The sequence below is a fragment of the Manis javanica genome, chromosome 6, assembly GCF_040802235.1.
Source record: "Manis javanica isolate MJ-LG chromosome 6, MJ_LKY, whole genome shotgun sequence".
Classification (NCBI taxonomy): domain Eukaryota; kingdom Metazoa; phylum Chordata; class Mammalia; order Pholidota; family Manidae; genus Manis; species Manis javanica.
This window is the reverse complement of record NC_133161.1, coordinates 102,088,619-102,106,919: the sequence shown is the minus strand read 5'-3', so window position 1 is coordinate 102,106,919 and position 18,301 is coordinate 102,088,619. Positions and strand designations below refer to the sequence as shown.

Here is an 18,301-nt window from a genome sequence, read left to right as displayed (position 1 = left end):
TGTATTGAATACATATATGTATGTGTACACAGACATGTATACACACTATATATTTACACAGATACTAATTTATTGCTGTGGGTATTTTGGCTTCTTAAAGAAAAATTTGATGTCCTGTTTGGTAAGAGTTTTTCTTTAAATTGAATTTTTCATAATACTTCCTAACTATATTCCTTTGAAAAATTAATGTACATACCTTGAGTTCAGGCCTTTTGGAGTCCTTGGAAGCCAGTGTATGTATTAGATTTTAAATTGAGACCCTCAGGAGTGTCCCTTTCCCTGGGTTGTTAGCAGTTCATTAGTAAAAGAGCTTCTAATGTTCACTATTCAGTATGCCATCTTCCCCCGCAATCCACTGAATTTTGGAAGACTCAGGCTAAAAATCTTGGCACTTGGTTCTAATATAAAGACAGAAGTTGAACCCATTGCAGGAAGATGTACTTACAGAATTCCTTTGCCTGGTGTGTTCTTCCAGAAATCTGTACGTCTGGTCGTGAATTACCTGCGAACACAAAAGGCTGTTGTGCGTGTGAGCCCCGAGGTGCCACTCCGGAACATTCTCCCGGTCATCTGTGCAAAGTGTGAAGTCAGCCCAGAGCACGTGGTACTGCTGAGGGACAGCGCTGCTGGGGAGGAGCTGGAGCTCTCCAAGTCCCTAAACGAGCTGGGGATAAAGGAGCTCTATGCGTGGGACAATAAAAGAGGTGAGGCTACCTTGGGGCTTTCCCTTGCTGCTATGTGAGAGCACAGACAGGGAGCGCGCCCTGTTAGCGCTCTGTGCAGGGCCAGAGTGCCCGGGAGAGGCAGGCATGCTGGTCAGGGCGCTTGAGTTTCATCCAGACTGAGTTGAAGTGGGCAGAAAATTAATGTGGTTTGTTCTTGGTCCCTTTGATTGTAATTATGCCTCTTGCTCGTCCTGTCTCCTGTGAGCTTTTGAGATAAGACGCCCTCCCATAGAGTCCCTCGGTAGCCGCACAGAGACCAACCATACTCTTCTGAATTTCCTCTCAGCTGCCATTAGCTGCTCCAAGGTCTCCGTCGTTGCTCATGTCCAAAACCAGCTGCTAAACCACATGTAGCTATTCACAAAAACTGCCCAAATTACCCAGTTTTTGAGATGAGTTGCCCAGTTTTTGAGATGAGTCCCTAAGACAACTCCTGATGCCACCTTAGTTCTTCTCTGTCAATTCTGGAATGAATTTGGTAATTGACCCTAGATCGCAGAGCCACCTGTGAGAGGCAAGAGGCGATGCTGGTACAAAGACTGGTACAATGTGTGACCAGGTTTCTCTGATTGACACCAAGGGCATACTGTATTTAAGCACCTGTTGGACCAAAAAAAAAAATTCCTTGACCTTAAAATTATTAAGATAGACTCCGTAAAAGTATCTTATTTTAATGAGGTGTATCTGTTGCCTTTTTATTTATTCCACAAATACTGAATAGGTGGAGCTTTTAAAATATATACATATTCAATTTTTTTCATGATTTTCTACAGTTTATTTCAAATTCTTCCCACAAATCTTGTTTTTTCTTATTACCAAATCTACTATGAACTCGATCATAATGGAACCTCCCCTCCACCACAAATCTCCTCCTGAATGGCATTTAACATTGAAGAAAAGGTTTCATTTAGCTCAAAAGAGTATAAGATTCATACATTATTCCTTCTGAAATAGTGTTCAGACATGTAAGAGTAATGTGTCTTGTTTTATATCCAGTATCTTTTTTAAAACTCAAGACAAGACGATTCTCAGCATCTGCTCCCCGGGCCTGGATGTAACAGGCGTGTCTGTCTGGTTATAGCAGCCCTATATAAATTTGGTTTCTGTGACTCTCTGAAAATAGAGACAAAAAAAGAAAAGAAAAATTGTCCCATATTTAAGTATGTGGAATAAAAAATCTTCCGTAACAAGTACTTCTGTTAAATGTTCATTGTCAGATATATCTTGAAAGGTAGATAGAACCTGTGATCTGGAAAAAATCATATAAAACCAGCCTCTGCTCGAAGGAGTGGAGCCCAGCACATCCATGGTCATCTGGGACACAGAGCTCCGGCGTGTTGCGGGGAGACTTCCATAAGTCTGTTGATCCATTTTGATACCCAAGCAGACCAGGGCACATGGGCACGGCCAGCCTGGCCATTCAGATCTGGAAACACTTCTGCCCTGGGAAAGAGCTGCACCCAGACCCCAGAGTCCCCCTCTATTGCCTCTAGCACCCTTCAAGGGATCCTAGCAGTCTCCCCAGAAAATAAAGGAGTAACACCCGGCATAATGGGACCTGCTTAGCCTGGTGGCCATCCCACTCATCTGGACCATACTGTTCTGTGTGTCCTGCTGGCTGTGAAAATGTGTTTACCATCCTCCCACACTCCTCCATCCCACCCCACTGGCAGTTAAGTATTTGGGAAAAAAGGAGACCATTCCGGAGAATGTCTCGGGGAGCCCCCAAGACAACCTCTTGGGCTGTCTCCCTTCCTCCCCAGCCAGCAGCTGCTTGAGAGCAGGCGGGCGGGGCCACCTGCAGGAGGCGCGAGATCCCCCGCTGTGGCCCTGGCAGCAGCAGCTTGAAAGACCTGAGGTTTTGCTGCCACCTGCTGCAACGGAGGCGCTTTGCAGCCTGGCCCCTGTGGGTAGGAGGTTAGGCCAGGCATGAGGCCCTCTTTACACTTGGCCTTGGCCTTCTGCACAGCACAGACAGACCCCAAAGTGGCTGTAGGGGTGCCTTGGTAGGTACTGTTGCAGATGTGGATGCTGGCCCTCATTCTCTCTGCTGCCTTTTCCAGTTCTTCTGACCAAAACTCAGTCGGAGCCTTCCCTGAGCTGCGAAGGTACAGTGAGCCCGGAGTGCCGCCCCGCCGGGGTGCACTGTGCATGGCTCTGGGCTGGGCCGATGCATGGTACTGACCTGTGTGTGCAGGACCTGAGGGGATGCAGGTGTGGCTTGCGGCTCTTCCAGGGGCCTTTTGCTGCCTAAAATGAGCTGTGGTTTGGTGTCCTAAGTCCCTGGCTGGCTAAGAGAACAGTGTTCCTTGTGGAGGACCGGCTGTGTGTTCTCACTGGTGAGAAGTGAAGGAGGCTGCTGTAGAAAATGGGTCCTTTCTGAACACAATTTCAGGGTGGAGCAGAAGTGGTTCCTGCAGAGGAGGCCCTGCTTCCTTCTACCTGTGCTTATCTGTGCTCACCTGCCCTCAAGGTCCACCTGCTGCTGCAGAACTTGGGGGCAGTAGCAGTTGTAAAATCAAGTCCTTCCTCTCATAAATGCAGGTGGATTTTGCTTTTATTCTGACACATTTGTTCTTATAAATTTTACATATATACACATACATGCATACATATATGTAGATATACACACACATATATTGAGATTTATGTGGACTTTCTGGATTAATACACTATCTAAAAAGTTCATTAAAATCCCAATGAATATTTATATCATACATAAACTTTTGTCCATATTTGCTAAAGTGTTTAATAGATTTTATGTCTAGACAAAAAGTGAACAGAAGAAAACTCAGCATTGGTCTGGAACCCCACAGCCTGCGGGTGTCATGTCTGGCAGTGGCCAGGCCTCATCTCTGCTCTGTGTACAGGACAGGGCAGTACAAATACGATTCTCTTTTAAGAAGCACCATGAATGGAGGATTGTTTTGAGCCAAAAACTCAGAGGTGAAGGTTCTGTCCATTCGGGTTGACTTGATTTGGGGGTGTGGGCAGAGTAGTTGAGACAGCAAATCAAAGATCCCTGCATCACACGGTCTGGTGATGGGGACTGGCACCTAGACTTTAGCCTTAGGAGAATGCCCGTGCCACACCTTACAATGTAGACCTGCTTCTCCTCTCGCATTTACTTGTGTGGTGACTCTTCTGGCCAGTGAACAGCTGATGTCCAGTTTTCCTGTCAGGAAGAGTGAACGGTTTAGACTAGCTGCTCTCTGATGAGCTCCTTCATTCTCTGCATCTTCCTACTTCCCAAGCCATTTTAGTGCTTCAGAACAGTATGTGCTTTCTTATGGGTTAGGCACAACCTCCTCTAATCTTTTGTTGATATTTAAGTTTTAGTAAATTAGAGTAGACTGAAGCAAAGTAAATTGCATGCTCAATTGTCATGCATTTGGAACCATGGATTCTAGGTCTTATGTGCACATTGCCCAGTCCTGGCTGCATCAGCTGTCAGATACCACACTGACTGTAGCAGGGCGCCCCATGCAAATATTGGTTGATGCAGACACTATAGGGGAAACCAAGTGCCCTTGTTCAGCTCTCAAGCAACCCTTCTGTCACAGAGGTCTCACAGGAGGCTCATCTCAATTCTGCACCTCTAAAAAATAACCATCTGCTTAGGGCCCAGCTCAGGGCTGCATCCTGGGTCCCTGTGGGCTCCAAACAGCCGCAGCTTGTGGCCACATGAGAGACTACCTCTTGGACCACCATGGGGCAGCCAGGATGTCTGAGCCTTCAGTCCTGTGGGGGTGGCGACCAGCCTCTGTCACCATCATGGGGAGGAAAAAGAGGCTCAACTTTGTAGCATCTTTCTGTCCACTGTGTGTTTTTTGTGGCTGGTGTAATAGCCTGTGTGCCACTAATGTGCTCTCCTGTTCATCTGCTGGGTACTATAATGTCATGCACTTTACTCTGCTCATGTCATATGCCACTCAGTTCTAGAAACACCCTAGGTTATCAACACATGCATTAATGCATACTGTGCTATACAGGTAGTTATACTCTGTCATGTAGTATTGATAACCCTTTACAGCTGTGTGCCTGGTGAGGATTTTGAGGAGATTAAGTGTGAAATCTGTCCATGTATGTGCACACATGGATGCGTGCCTCATGACTGAAGCCATTTTGCTTGCTGGTTGGGATACTGGATGCCACTGGTCAGCTCAGTTGGAACCACCTGCCTGTTACCGAGAGCCCCAGCCTCATGGCTAAAATCTGAGCCTTTGCCACTTACAGGATGATTTAAGGGGCACATGTGCTTGCTCTTTGCTTTGTGGGGTATTAGTATTAACACATATTTACTAATGGCCTGACTTGCATGCTGTCCTCTAACTAGTATAGGAAATTCTATGTCAGCAGGTAAGTAAGTTAACCCATGTTTCCCTGTTTGGGTTGATGATTTGGCAGCAGAGTTTGTAAAATACTAGTCTGGATTTTTGAACCAGTGGGGTGACATCTGGCTCTCCAGCAGCTGGCAGTTGTGTGGGGAAATTCATGTTTTGAATCCTTCAGGAGAACCTAAGTTTTCCTCTTCCTATATCAGTGTGCTTTGGAGATGAGCCGAATGAGCTAGTGACAGAGGCTAGGAGTGACCTTGGCAGTGTCAGCAAATCAGTGAATCATGGCAGTCAGTTATTTTAATAATGTGTCAGGCATTCATCTGATTCATCCCCAGTTGGCAGATGAGGAAACTGAGGTGCAGGTAGTGGAGCAGTTTGCCTAAGCGTGTTCACACCTTGGTGCTCATGACCGGTACTCTGCCGGTTCTCAAGCATGGTCCCTGCAGCTTAAGCATCTGGCGACTTAGTGAATGCAAGACGCTGGGCTGCATTGCTGCTCCCTGGGTCTGGAGGGGCCTGGGTTCCTAGGGGTGTGATGCAGCCAGCTCCTCTTCACCCCCAGAGCTGCATCCCTCTGTTGTTTTCAGCTGCCTGACAAGTCCAGGTTTTGATGCCCTGTCTGGGACATGAGAGGCCCTCTTCTACTTCTAAAATCCCAATAAAGTTAAACACTAAGAGAGGGAAAAGTTTGAGATCTAGAGCTCAATATTAGAAAAACAATAGAAGAGAAACATGGGCCCCGCTAAAGTATTAATAAGAGGAAAACATTCTGGCTGAAGCAGAGGAAGGGCAGTCTAGAAACATGGGTCCTTGAAGATCTGGTGTGATAATTTCAAATCCTTCCTGGTTAAACCATCGCTGTGTTTCTAGGTTCTAGAAGTGAGTGTGATTCCTCAAGCAGAAAAGCTGTTAACTTATGTTATTGAGCTATCATTTTTACCCCACTCTTAGTTCGTAAAGCAAGTGTTTTGCATGGGTGTCACAGTCCTTAGAGCTGTGCTTTCCGGTATGATTATCATCAGCCACATGTGGCTACTGGGTTCTTGCAACGTGGCAAGTCCAAGCTGGGATGTGTGTGTGACATGTATACTGCATTGCAAAGATTTCGTACCAATACAAGTGTGTACCATATCAATGTACAATGTCATTAATAATTTTAAATTGGTTATATAATGGAGTGGTAATACTTTAGATATGTTGAATTAAGTGAAACACATTATTAAAATTAATTTCACCAGTTCTTTCTGATGTGGCTACTAGAGAATGTAAAATTACATGTGTGGGTCACCTTATTTTCTATTGGGCAATACTGCCCTAGAATTCTTTGGTTTATTTTCATTCTCACACAGGGTATAAATAAGCACACCCAGAGAAGGATGCCACCATTATCACTAAAGATTGTCAAAACCTTTAGTGATTTCATAAGCAGAATGGGAGGTTTGAGGCGAGTTGAAATGCTCTGAAAGAAATAGTTGATGGTTTTACTTTCTTGAGAGAACTAAAATGAAGTTTAAGAGATGATTCTTTTGTAGGGATTTTTAAAATAAAGTGTTTTATCTCTTGTTTCATATGCTGACAAATAACTCACTTTTTTTTCCCCCCAGAAACCTTTAGAAACTCATCACTTGGCAATGAGGAGACAGATAAAGAGAAGAAAAAATTTCTGGGATTTTTCAGAGCTAATAAAAGAAGCAATAGTAAGGTAATGGATTAAATACATATATGATTCTGTATCCTGTAAAAATAGTTCCTTGGGATGTTTGTAGTCAACCTGTCTTGGGATTTTTCTAAATATATTGAGGAGCATTAATTCCTTCAGGTAAAAAGGTGCACTCAGATGGCTGACTCAGGATTCCTAAGCAGGTAACTTAGAGGCAGTGTCTTGCCAATGGGTTTCAGCCCCAGGCAAGTTCACTATGGATTCAATGTGACCAAAGAAATGACAGTAGAACATTCCTGGGGTGAAAGGGTTATACCCAACTTTATTCCCACAGCGGCAGGCCAATCACTAGAATCCCATCCACACAGAGCAAGTCTGCATGCAGCAGTCGGTCTTTGCCTCTGGGCTTCTCTACCCGCGCAGCCGTCTCAGTCTCTGTCCTCAGTGCTGCCACCTCTACAGCCTCTGCTCTGCTCTCCTGTAGCCTTACAGCCATGACACTGTGTTGCCCGGAGTACGGAGCGAGGCTCTTCATATAGAGTCAGTAATGATGTACTGCCCACACAGGTGTAGTGAGCTAGCCAACCAGGGCCAGGTGAGAATCCTGGCCACAGGAACCTTCACTTTATCCACAAATGGTATTTTATTGACTATCAGAACATAAAACTATGCCCTTCTCTGCTGGGACTTATATAGCTGGCATGTGATTGTAGCCCAGGAAATAAGCTTTGCATTGATGAATGGCTGAATCATGGTGCAGTAAGTTCACTCCAGATAGTCAGAACTTGGTATCTGTTTACCGTACAGGTGACCTGAAGTTTCAGAATTTGTTTAGCATGAAGCCTTGAAAAGCTGTTACTCGCCACTTTATAGAGGAGAGTATCCATTGTTAAACAGGGCAAGTTGCTAGAAAATTTTGCTTGTTCTTTGGCCCTCCTATTGATTTGGGAGTATGCTGCATGCATGATGTTAATTTTATTGATCTTGTTGGTTTTTATTAAATACATCTTCAAGTCATATTCTGGATACAGTGTTATTGAATGAAGTCAGAGTATAGACAGTAAAAATGAAGATATTTACAATCATGGAATTCTTAAAACTTAATGTTTTCTAACTACCAAGACAAGGAAAATGCTCCTTATCCCTATTACATTTGTTTCAAGGGCATGTTTTGCTGCTCTCTGGTGTCTTCTCCTTACTGATAAATGGGATGGGGAAAGACACAGCTGTGCTGGTGACTGATAGGCTGGAATGCAGTCAACTGGGCAGAAGTGCCCACCAGCTGTACTGATTTAAAAGAAGCCCAAGGAAGGGTGAAGGCCTCCCCCCATCCCCCCATCCCATTGCATAGATCGGTGAGTCTGTGCACCTGGCCTTCCATCTCACTTCCTGGCCCTCTGGTGTCTCTGGTGTCAGAATAGAGAAACTTGCTCAGGTTTCCAGGGTTAAAGCCCAGTTCAGTCGTCTGTAAAGCACAGAGGTGAGGTGACAGGGATGCTGGTGGAGCTGATGCCCAGATGGCGTTCATGAGGCCCCCCTCGTAGAGGAGCTTGCTGGCTTTCTGAGGTTCCCGCACCTTGTCTCATTTTTTTATGAATCAGAAATGATGCTTTGATTATGGTTTTGTGATCCCTGCTTTCTCAGGTTTCTGTGTGTTCTTTGAAGATCTGTACTCGGCTTGTATCTCTTTACTGAAGATTTTGGGGCCTCCCTTACCCCTCCCTGTTCTGCCTTTCCTGTCAGGATTACTTGGAATTACAGACTCAAGAGTAGTGCATTTGGATTTCCCTTCACTCTATACATGATAAGTATTTTTCCAGAATTGTCTCAGGTGAGTCTGCTGGGACCATGTTCACCAGTGATGTGGTCCTCACAATACCAGCTCACAGTAAAACCCAGATTCAAGAGGCCTTCTTGTGTCTTCCTCCTTTTGAGAAATGAAGCTGCCAGCAAAGCCAGTAAAAAAAAAAAAAAGAAATGTTTTTGTGTTGGGCAAAGTAAGGTAGCCCAGTGCATTGGGGGCCAGCCAGCTGGCTTGGCTTCCAGTGTTTGGCAGGAGACCTGCAAGGATGGACGTCTGTGCATGTGCCGTGGTAGTGAAGCCGGCCCTGTGGTATTGGACTTTTCTTTCTATCCTGTATTTTCTGTCTGGGACTGGCTGGAACAATTTTCCTTTCTCCTGTACCTCACTTTTCCTGCCATTGATCTTACTGTATTTTGCTCTGACTTCCCTTATTCTGTCATGTCCTCAGTGCCGTATTTGTTGTTTTTGGCATTAGCTTCTCCATACCTTGTTTCTTGCTCCATTTGTGGTTTGAGGTGCTGTGCTAAATGCAACCTCATTTAATCTTCTAGACACTTGGTGAAAGGGGTCTTATCAACTTCATTTTTATAGGTGAAGAAAAAAAAGCCTGTGTGCTGCTGATTAGTGCTGGGATGGCCAGAGGTCAAATGTGCCTCCAGACCCCTGGCTTCTTACGGCTCATTCATGCTGTACATTGATTGCTTAACTGATCTGGGGCTCAGTTTTCCATCATGAATAATAAGTGGTTTGGAGTAAATGGCTTTTTAAATGATTTCTAAAATCCTATGATGCCAGATAGTATATGGATGTCTCAGAATAAAACAGTAAGAATGGAGACATAGCAAAGCATTTAAAGCTAACATATGTTTCTACCATATCTCCTTTAAGAACAAAAATGTGTGTGTGTGTGTGTGTGTGTGTGTGAAATTTCAGTAGAGAATATATTTAAAGGGATACTGTTTTTGCCTGAATTAGGTGAGGGCAAAATATCTTCCCTTCTCTTTAAACTTTGACTTTTAGTGTTTTTAAAACATGATAATTTTGTAACATTTTATTATGTTATTTATTCTCCTAACCCAATAGTTTTGCAAAGGCATCTGAAGACCTGTGTGCCCCCAATCAGTAAGCAGTGCAATAGTAAACTGAGTAAAACTTAGAAATCCTAGTTAACTAATTGATTTTTCTGAACTAATTCCATCAGCTCAGCCCTAGTACTGTTTTTGTAGTGCATCTTTTAGAAGGTAAAGAAATGCTTTTGGGAAAAAGGAAAAAGAAAATTCATCCCCCATGCATCATGGATCTCAAAATTTTGATGATCAGATTAGTGGAGCTTTGGTTAGGGGCTGTTTTAGAACAGATTTCAGATTCCTAAGCTGAGGGACATGGCTATGTCTGTGGATGACAACTGCTTAGTGCAGATTCTGCTGCCTTGAAGAATGGCGAAACTGGCAGTTTTTGTGCTAATAAATTGCCAAGGACGACTCTTGTTGAACTTACTTGCTCACTTGGAGATGACGTGGGCGTGTGCTTCTGTTCTAGGCCGAGCAGATCGGGCTATCAGGGGTGGACAGCGATGAGGACACCTCCAAGTCAGCGTTGGGAAGGGGCTCCAACGTGAGTACTAACACCCCCCCACCCCCTGCAGGTGCTTCTCGCTAACTTGGGGGCACCTCTCGCTGCTTTGCAGGGCCTTCCAGGAAATGAAATTATAGGTTATTTTAGCTGTTGTTGTTTTAAATAGATGCACAGAGTTGCCTGTGGCTTCCTTTGTAGTTTCCCGTGCTACATGTGGAAGGTGTGGGGTATTTGAAGTTCTGTTTCCCTCTGCACCCGTCGGGTGATCAGGACGAGGCTTCGTTAGGTGAACCGCACGTATGCTCTCTGGGATTACTTCCATACATCGCAGGAGCAGGTGATGGTTTGGGAGCCACACAGCCGTTTCCTAGGCGGTACCTTCAAGCTCCTAAATTCCGCACCTTCCCTTAGAAAGAACTTTAAAACTCCCCATGTCCTCAGCCTTCAAAGTTGGCATGTAAAAAGTTTCCTCACAATTTAAGTACTTGAAAGAAAATAAATTATACTGTCTTATAAATGTTATTTTAAATATATCTAGAAAAGTTTGACACTACCATCAGTTTTTAATAATTACATAGACAAACTCTCCTATAATAGTAAGAAATTTTGTATTTTTTTTCCTTGATTTCACATTTCTGTGCCAGTCCCCATGTGAAATTTTATTCTTACTATATATTTTATACTTAAAAATCTTTCAAAAGACTTGAAGTGAAATGTGGTATGAAATAAAAATATCAAATTAGATTTTTTAAATTTCATGTGATCATAAAGCTGTCAGTAGGAAAATAGTCTTCTAGATTGAGTTCTAATTACAATTGCAAATAAATAAAAACAATATAAATATATTACATTATAGCTGTGGATATGTAATTGTGCAGCATAGAAAGTAAATTTTCCTTGAAAAGACATTATCTCTTAATAAGATAAAAGTTAATCTCTTGTTCCATGTTTCCATTAATAAACATAATTTATTGATAAAATTAGGTAAGCTTCAACATTAATTCTGTTACTCCTTTCATTTTTATTGGTTTAAGCCCAGAGGAAACATTTTCCCTAAATAAGCGTATGAAGCTGGGGAAGTTCTGGTATAGACATGCCTTTCAGTTCTTTGGAGTCCTTCTAGTTAATCACATGGTGATCTATCATCAAAAATTATTCTGAGTAATCTTTTATCTGTACCTGATTATGTTCTCTTTCGAGTCTGTCAGTAAACGAGATTTGGAAGCCTTTTGACTTGCAAAGGGATTTGCAATTCAGTCACACTGGAGTTACTGACTTCTGGGTGGGTAAAAGAAAAAGAATTTATGAAGATTTATCAAATAATAATTTACTCATTACTTATAGGCACTTTTTAAAAATAATGTTTAAAGGAACCAATGCAATAGAAACAGATGTAGAAATCAAATAATATATGTCAAAAAAATTTTGTGTCTATAACAATGATGTTATAGACACATAAAGGGGTATTATAGTTAGGTATAATGGGGTTACTGACTGCAGATTATTTCTAGATAATTAAAATATAGTCAAATGACTGATTTCTCATGTTACTCCTCTTTTTTTTTCTTTTTTTTTAATTCTTGTTATTGTATGAGTAGTGTCAAGTTTGAATTCCATGCTTCACAGCTGCTGAGTTTACTAACATGTTCATCTGGCTCAGAATCAGCAAAACCGGCCACATTTTTCTTAAATTTGTTGACATAGAATTTACAGGTAGCATTGTGTTTTAGCCTGGGGTATACAGTATAATGTGAAATAGTGCAAAATGGCAACCACAACAAGTCTCATTTTAGACCATCAAGATCGTGACTCTGGGCGGTGGTGGGTTGTCATAGGTACATTCTAAACCTCACATATCATCGGCAAGTTTCCAGGACATTGGAAATATTCTCATTTTCACTCACATTTGCCAATATACTGTTTTCTTTTTTTTAATTAAGATATTATTGATATACACTCTTATGAAGGTTTCACATGAAAAAACAATGTGGTTACTACATTTACCCATATTATCAAGACCCCCCCATACCCCATTCCAGTCACTGTCCATTAGTGTAGTAAGATGCCACAGATTAACTATTTGCCTTCTCTGTGCTGCTACACCGTCTACCCATGACCCCCTACACCATGTGTACTAAACATAATACCCCTCAATCCACTTATCCCACCCTCCCCATCTGCCCTCCCACACCCCTCCCCTTTGGTAACCCCTAGTCCCTTCTTGGAGTCTGTGAGTCTTCTGCTGTTTTGTTCCTTCACTTTTGCTTCTTTGTTATACTCTATAAATGAGGGAAATCATTTGGCACTTGTCTTTCTCCACCTGGCTTATTTCACTGAACATAATACGCTCCAGCTCCATCCATGTTATTGCAAATGGTAGGATTTGTTTTCTTCTTATAGCTGAATAGTATTCCATTGTGTATATATACTACATCTTCTTTATCCATTCATCTACTGATGAACACTTAGGTTGCTTCCATATCTTAGTTATTATAAATAGTGCTGCAATAAACAAAGGGGTGCATATGTTTTATTGAATCTGAGAACTTGTATTCTTTGGGCAAATTCCGAGGAGTGGTATTCCCAGGTCAAATTGTATTTCTATTTTTAGTTTTTTGAGGAACCTCCATATTGCTTTCCACAATGGTTGAACTAGCTGTGTAGGAGGGTTTCCCTTTCTCTGCATCCTCGCCAGCATTTGTTCTTAGTCTTTTCGATGCTGGCCACCCTTACTGGTGTGAGGTGATATCCCATTGTGGTTTTAATTTGCATTTCCCTGATAATTAGTGATGTGGAGCATCTTTTCATGTGTCTGTTGGCCATCTGAATTTCTTCTTCGGAGAAGTGTCTTTTCATATCCTCCACCCATTTTTTAATCAGGTTATTTGCTCTTTGGGTGTTGAAGTGTGTGATTTGTTTATATATTTTGGATGTTAACTCCTTGTCAGATATGTCATTTGTGAATATATTTTCCCATAGTGTAGGATGCCTTTTTGTTCTGTTGATGGTGTCCTTTGTCACACAGAAGCTTTTTAGTTTGATGTAGTCCCATGTGTTCATTTTTGCTTTTGTTTACCTTGCTTGAGGAGATGTATTCAGGAAGAAGTTGCTCATGTTTATATTCAGGAGATTTTTGTTTATGTTGTCTTCTAAGAGTTTTATGGTTTCATGACTTACATTCAGGTCTTTGATCCATTTCGAGTTTACTTTTGTGTGTGGGGTTAAACAGTAATCCAGTTTCATTCTCTTGCATGTAGCCGTCCAGTTTTGCCAACACCAGCTGTCGAAGACGCTGTCATTTCCCCACTGTATGTCTGTAGCTCCTTTATCATAGATTAATTGACCATATATGCTTGGGTTTATATCTGGGCTCTCTAGTCTGTTCCATTGGTGTGTTGTTCTGTTCTTGTGGCAGTACCAAATTGTCTTGATTACTGTGGCTTTGTAGTAGAGGTTGAAGTTGGGAACTGTAATCCCCCAGCTTTATTCTTCCTTCTCAGGAGTGCTTTGGATATTTGGAGTCTTTTGCAGTTCCATATGAATTTTAGAACAATTTGCTCTAGTTTATTGAAGAATGCTGTTAGTATTTTGATAGGAATTGCATTGAATCTGTAGGTTGCTTTAGGCAGGTTGACCGTTTTGACAATATTAATTCTTTCTATCCATGAGCATGGGATGTGTTTCCATTTATTGGTATCTTCTTTAATTTCTCTCATGAATGTATTGTAGTTTTCAAAGTGTAGGTCTTTCATTTCCTAGGTATATAATTCTTTTTGATGCAATTGTGAATGGAATTGTTTTTCTGATTTCTCTTTCTGCCAGTTCATCGTAAGTGTACAGGAATGCAACAGATTTCTGTGTACTAATTTTGTATCCTGCAACTTTGCCAAATTCAGATATTAGTTCTAGCAGTTTTGGAGTGAATTCTTTAGGGTTTTTTATGTACAATATCATGTCATCTGCAAACAGTGACAGTTTGATGTCTTCCTTACCAATCTGGATGCCCTTTATTTCTTTGTGTTGTCTAATTGCTGTGGTGAGGACCTCCAGAACGATGTTGAGTAAAAGTGGAGAGAGTGGGCATCCTTGTCTTCCTAGTCTTAAAGGAAAAGCTTTCAGCTTCTTGCTGTTATGTATGATATTGGCTGTGGGTTTCTCATATATGGATTATGTTGAGGTACTTACCCTCTATACCCATTTTGTTGAGAGTTTTTATCATGAATGGATGTTGAATTTTGTCAAGTGCTTTTTCAGCATCTATGGAGATGATCATGTGGTTTTTGTCCTTTTTGTTGTAGTGGATGATGTTGATGGATTTTCTAATATTGTACCATCCTTACATCCCTCTAATAGGTCATACTTGATCATGGTAGATAATCTTTTTGATATATTTTTAAATTCAGTTTGCTAGTATTTTGTTGAGTATTTCTGTATCTATGTTCATCAGGGATATTGGTCTGTAATTTTCTTTTTGGTGGTGTCTGTCTGGTTTTGGTATTAGAGTGATGCTGGTCTTATAGAATAAGTTTGGGAGTATTCCCTCCTCATCTACTTTTTGGAAAACTTTAAGGAGGATGGGTATTAGGTCTTCACTAAATGTTTGATAAAATTCAGCAGTGAAACCATCTGGTCTAGGAGTTTTGTTCTTAGGTAGTTTTTTTTTATTGCCAATTCAATTTTGTTGCTGGTAATTGGTCTGTTCAGGTTTTCTGTTTCTTCCTTGTTTCTTCCTGGGTCAGACTTGGGAGGTTGTATTTATCTAGAAAGTTGTCTATTTCTTCTAGGTTATCCAGTTTGTTAGCATATAATTTTTCATAGTATTCTCTAACAATTCTTTGTATTTGTGTAGGGTCCATAGTGATTTTTCCTTTCTCATTTCTGATTCTGTTTATGTGTGTAGACTTTCTTTTTTACTTGATAAGTCTGGCTAGCGGTTTATCTATTTTGTTTGTTTCCTCAAAGAACCAGCTCTTGCTTTCATTGATTCTTCCTATTGTTTTAGTCTTCTCGATTTTATTTACTTCTGCTCTGATCTTTATTATGTCCCTCCTTGTATGGACTTTGGGTCTCGTTTGTTCTTCTTTTCCTAGTTTCGTTAATGGTGAGTTTAGACTGTTCATATGGGATTGTTTTTCTTTCCGGAGGTAGGCCTGTATTGCAATACACTTCCCTCTTAGCACGGCCTTCTCTGTGTCCCACAGATTTTGCAGTGTTGAATTATCATTGTCATTTGTCTCCATATATTGCTTGATCTCTGTTTGTATTTGGTCATTGATCCATTGGTTATTTAGGAGCATGTTGTGAAGCCTCCATGTGTTTGTGGGATTTTTCATTTTCTTTGCATAATTTATTTCTAGTTTCATACCTTTGTGGTCTGAGAAGCTGGTTGGTACAATTTTAATCTTTATGAATTTGCTAAGGCTCTTTATGTGGCCTAGTATATGATCTATTCTTGAAAATGCTCCATGTGCACTTCAGAAGAATGCGTATTCTGCTGCTTTTGGGTGTAGAGTTCTGTAGATGTCTGTTAGGTCCATCTGTTCTAATGTGTTGTTCAGTGTCTCTGTGTCCTTACTCATTTTCTGTCTGGTTGACCTGTCCTTTGAAGTGAATGGAGTGTTGAATTCTCCTAGAATAAATGCACTGCATTCTATTTCCCCTTTTAATTCTGTTATTAGTTGTTTCTCATATGTAGGTGTCCCTGTGTTAGGTGCATAGGTAATTATAATGGTTATATATTCTTGTTGGATTGACCCCTATATTATTGTGTAATGTCCTTTTTTGTCTCTTGTTACTTTCTTTGTTTTGAAGTCTATTTTGTCTGATAAAAATATCACAACACCTGCCTTTTTCTGCCTATTAGTTGCATGAAATATCTTTTCCATTACTTCACTTTTAGTTTGTGTATGTTTTTGGGTTTAAAGTGAGTCTCTTGTAGGCAGCATATAGATGGGTCTTGTTTTTTAATCCATTCAGAGACTCTATGTGTTATGATTAGTGCACTCAGACCATTTACATTCAAGGTGATTATTGATAGGTATGTACTTATTGCCATTGCAAGCTTTAGATTCATGGTTACCAAAGGTTCAAGGTTAACTTCCTTACTATCTAAGAGTCTACCTTAACTCACTTAGTGTGTTATTACAAACACAATCTAACGCTTCCTTTTTTCTCCTCCTTTTTCTTCCTCCTCATTCTTTATATATTAGGTATCATATTCTGTATTCTTTGTCTGTACCTTGATTGATTTTGGGGGTAGTTAATTTAATTTTGCATTTGCTTAGTAATTAACTGTTCTACTTTCTTTACTGTTGCTTTATTAACTCTGGTGACAGCTATTAAACCTTAGGTACACTTCCACCTATAGCAGTCCCTCCAAAATACACTGTAGAGACAGTTTGTGGGAGGTAAATTCTCTCGGCATTTGCTTATCTGGAAATTGTTTATTCCTCCTTCAAATTTAAATGATAATCTTGCTGAATGAAGTATTCTTGGTTCGAGGCCCTTCTGCTTCGTTGCATTAAATATGTCTTGCCACTTCCTTCTGGCCTGTATGGTTTCTGCCAAGAAGTTTGATGATAGCCTGATGAACTTTCCTTTGTATATGATCTTATTTCTCTCTCTTGCTGCTTTTAGAAGTCTGTTCTTATCCTTGATATTTGTCATTTTAATTATTATATGTCTTGGTCTTTGGTGTTGTCGTCCTTGGGTCCCTTGTATTGGGAGATCTGTGCACCTCCATGGCCTGAGAGACTGTCTCCTTGCCCAGATTGGGGAAGTTTTCAGCAATTACCTCCTTAAAGATACTTTCTATCCCTTTTTCTCTCTCTTGTTCTGGTACCCCTATAATATAAATATTGTTCTGTTTGGATTGGTCACACAGTTCTCTCAATGTCCTTTCATTCTTAGAGACCCTTTTTTCTCTCTGTGTCTCAGCTTCTTTGTATTCCTCTTCTCTAATTTCTATTTCATTTATTGTCTCCTCCACTGTATCTAATCTTCTTTTAAAACCTTCCATTTTATGTTTTATTTCTGATACTGTGTTCTGTAATGATTGGAGTCTCTGACCCGAATTCATTCCTGAGTTCTTGAATATTTTTCTGTACCTCCATGAGCATGTTTATGATTTTTATTTGAAATCTCTTTCAGGAAGATTCATGAGATCCTTTTCATTTGACTCTTTTTCTGGTGTATGTATGATTTTGCTTTGAACCAGGTTCCTTTGATGTTTCATATTTGTATGTGCACCCTCTAGTGCCCCGAAGCTGTACTCTGGAGCTGCTCCACCCCTGGAGCGATGTCATGGGTTGCAGGGGAGTGTTGTTGGTGCCTGCGGGGAAGAAAAGAGCTGTTCCCTGCTTCCTGGCTGTTATCCCTTTCTCCACTGCCAGAATCAATGGGCCGAGCACACAGGTATAAGCCTCTGTGCTTTGCATTTGTAGCTGCTGTAGGTGGGGCTTTCCTCTGGCTGGCCTGATGCCAGGGCAGTGTTTGTGGGTTTGCGAGCCAGGAGGCTGGCCAGGAGGAAAGCACAGAAGGCTGCATATCACAGCGGGGAACCTTGGAGCTGCATAGCCAGCCAGGGGCTGGAGCGCCTGAAGATCATGAATTTTCCCAACCTGCTGGGCAGAGTGCACCCAGACAATTTTGTCTACCTGTCCTTTCTCCTGAGCAGCAAGCTTTGTGGAATCCTTGCCACTTTAGCAGCCTTCTCACTGTTAGGAAGTCTCTCAGAGGGCTCACCTTTCTTTTTTCCCAGAGCAGCTGGATATGGATCCCTGTTTTCCACAAGCAGTTGGAATTTCAGTCTCTCTAGGTATTCTGCCTGTCCTAGCTTTACAACCCCCCTTATCACCAGAGCACCATGCAGTGTAGGTTTGTGCTCCCAGAGCAGATCTCCAGAGCCAGGGGTTCTTCAGTCCTAGGCCTCTACTCCCTCCCTGCTCCGTTTCTCTTCCTCTTGCTGGTGAGCTGGGGTGGGGGAAGGTCTTGGGTCCCGCCGGGTCATGGCTTTGGCATGTTACCATGTTCCTTGAAGTCTATTCTTTTCTCCAGGTGTGTGCAGTCTGGCGCAGCCTTATTTCCTGTTGCTCTTTCAGGATTACTTGTATTAATTACATTTTCATATTATATGTGATGTTAGGAGGAGGTCTCTGTCTCTCCTCTCACATCACCATCTTTAATCTCTCTTCTGTCT

The 18,301-nt window shown here is 41.5% G+C and overlaps 1 protein-coding gene across 9 annotated transcripts in view; it reads left to right on the top strand.

The window, feature by feature from the left end:
• Positions 1–18,301, top strand: part of COBL (cordon-bleu WH2 repeat protein) — a 266,567-nt gene that overhangs the window by 117,654 nt on the left and 130,612 nt on the right. For 4 of the 9 annotated variants that reach the window (XM_073239146.1, XM_073239149.1, XM_073239143.1 and 1 more), the window contains exons 4-7: positions 476–704; positions 2,789–2,833; positions 6,670–6,767; positions 10,069–10,143. In XM_073239146.1, coding sequence (XP_073095247.1) covers positions 476–704; positions 2,789–2,833; positions 6,670–6,767; positions 10,069–10,143 — 447 coding nt within the window. The remainder of the gene's footprint in view (positions 1–475; positions 705–2,788; positions 2,834–6,669; positions 6,768–10,068; positions 10,144–18,301) is intronic. The other 5 variants (XM_073239150.1, XM_073239144.1, XM_073239151.1 and 2 more) reach the window with 3 other exon arrangements.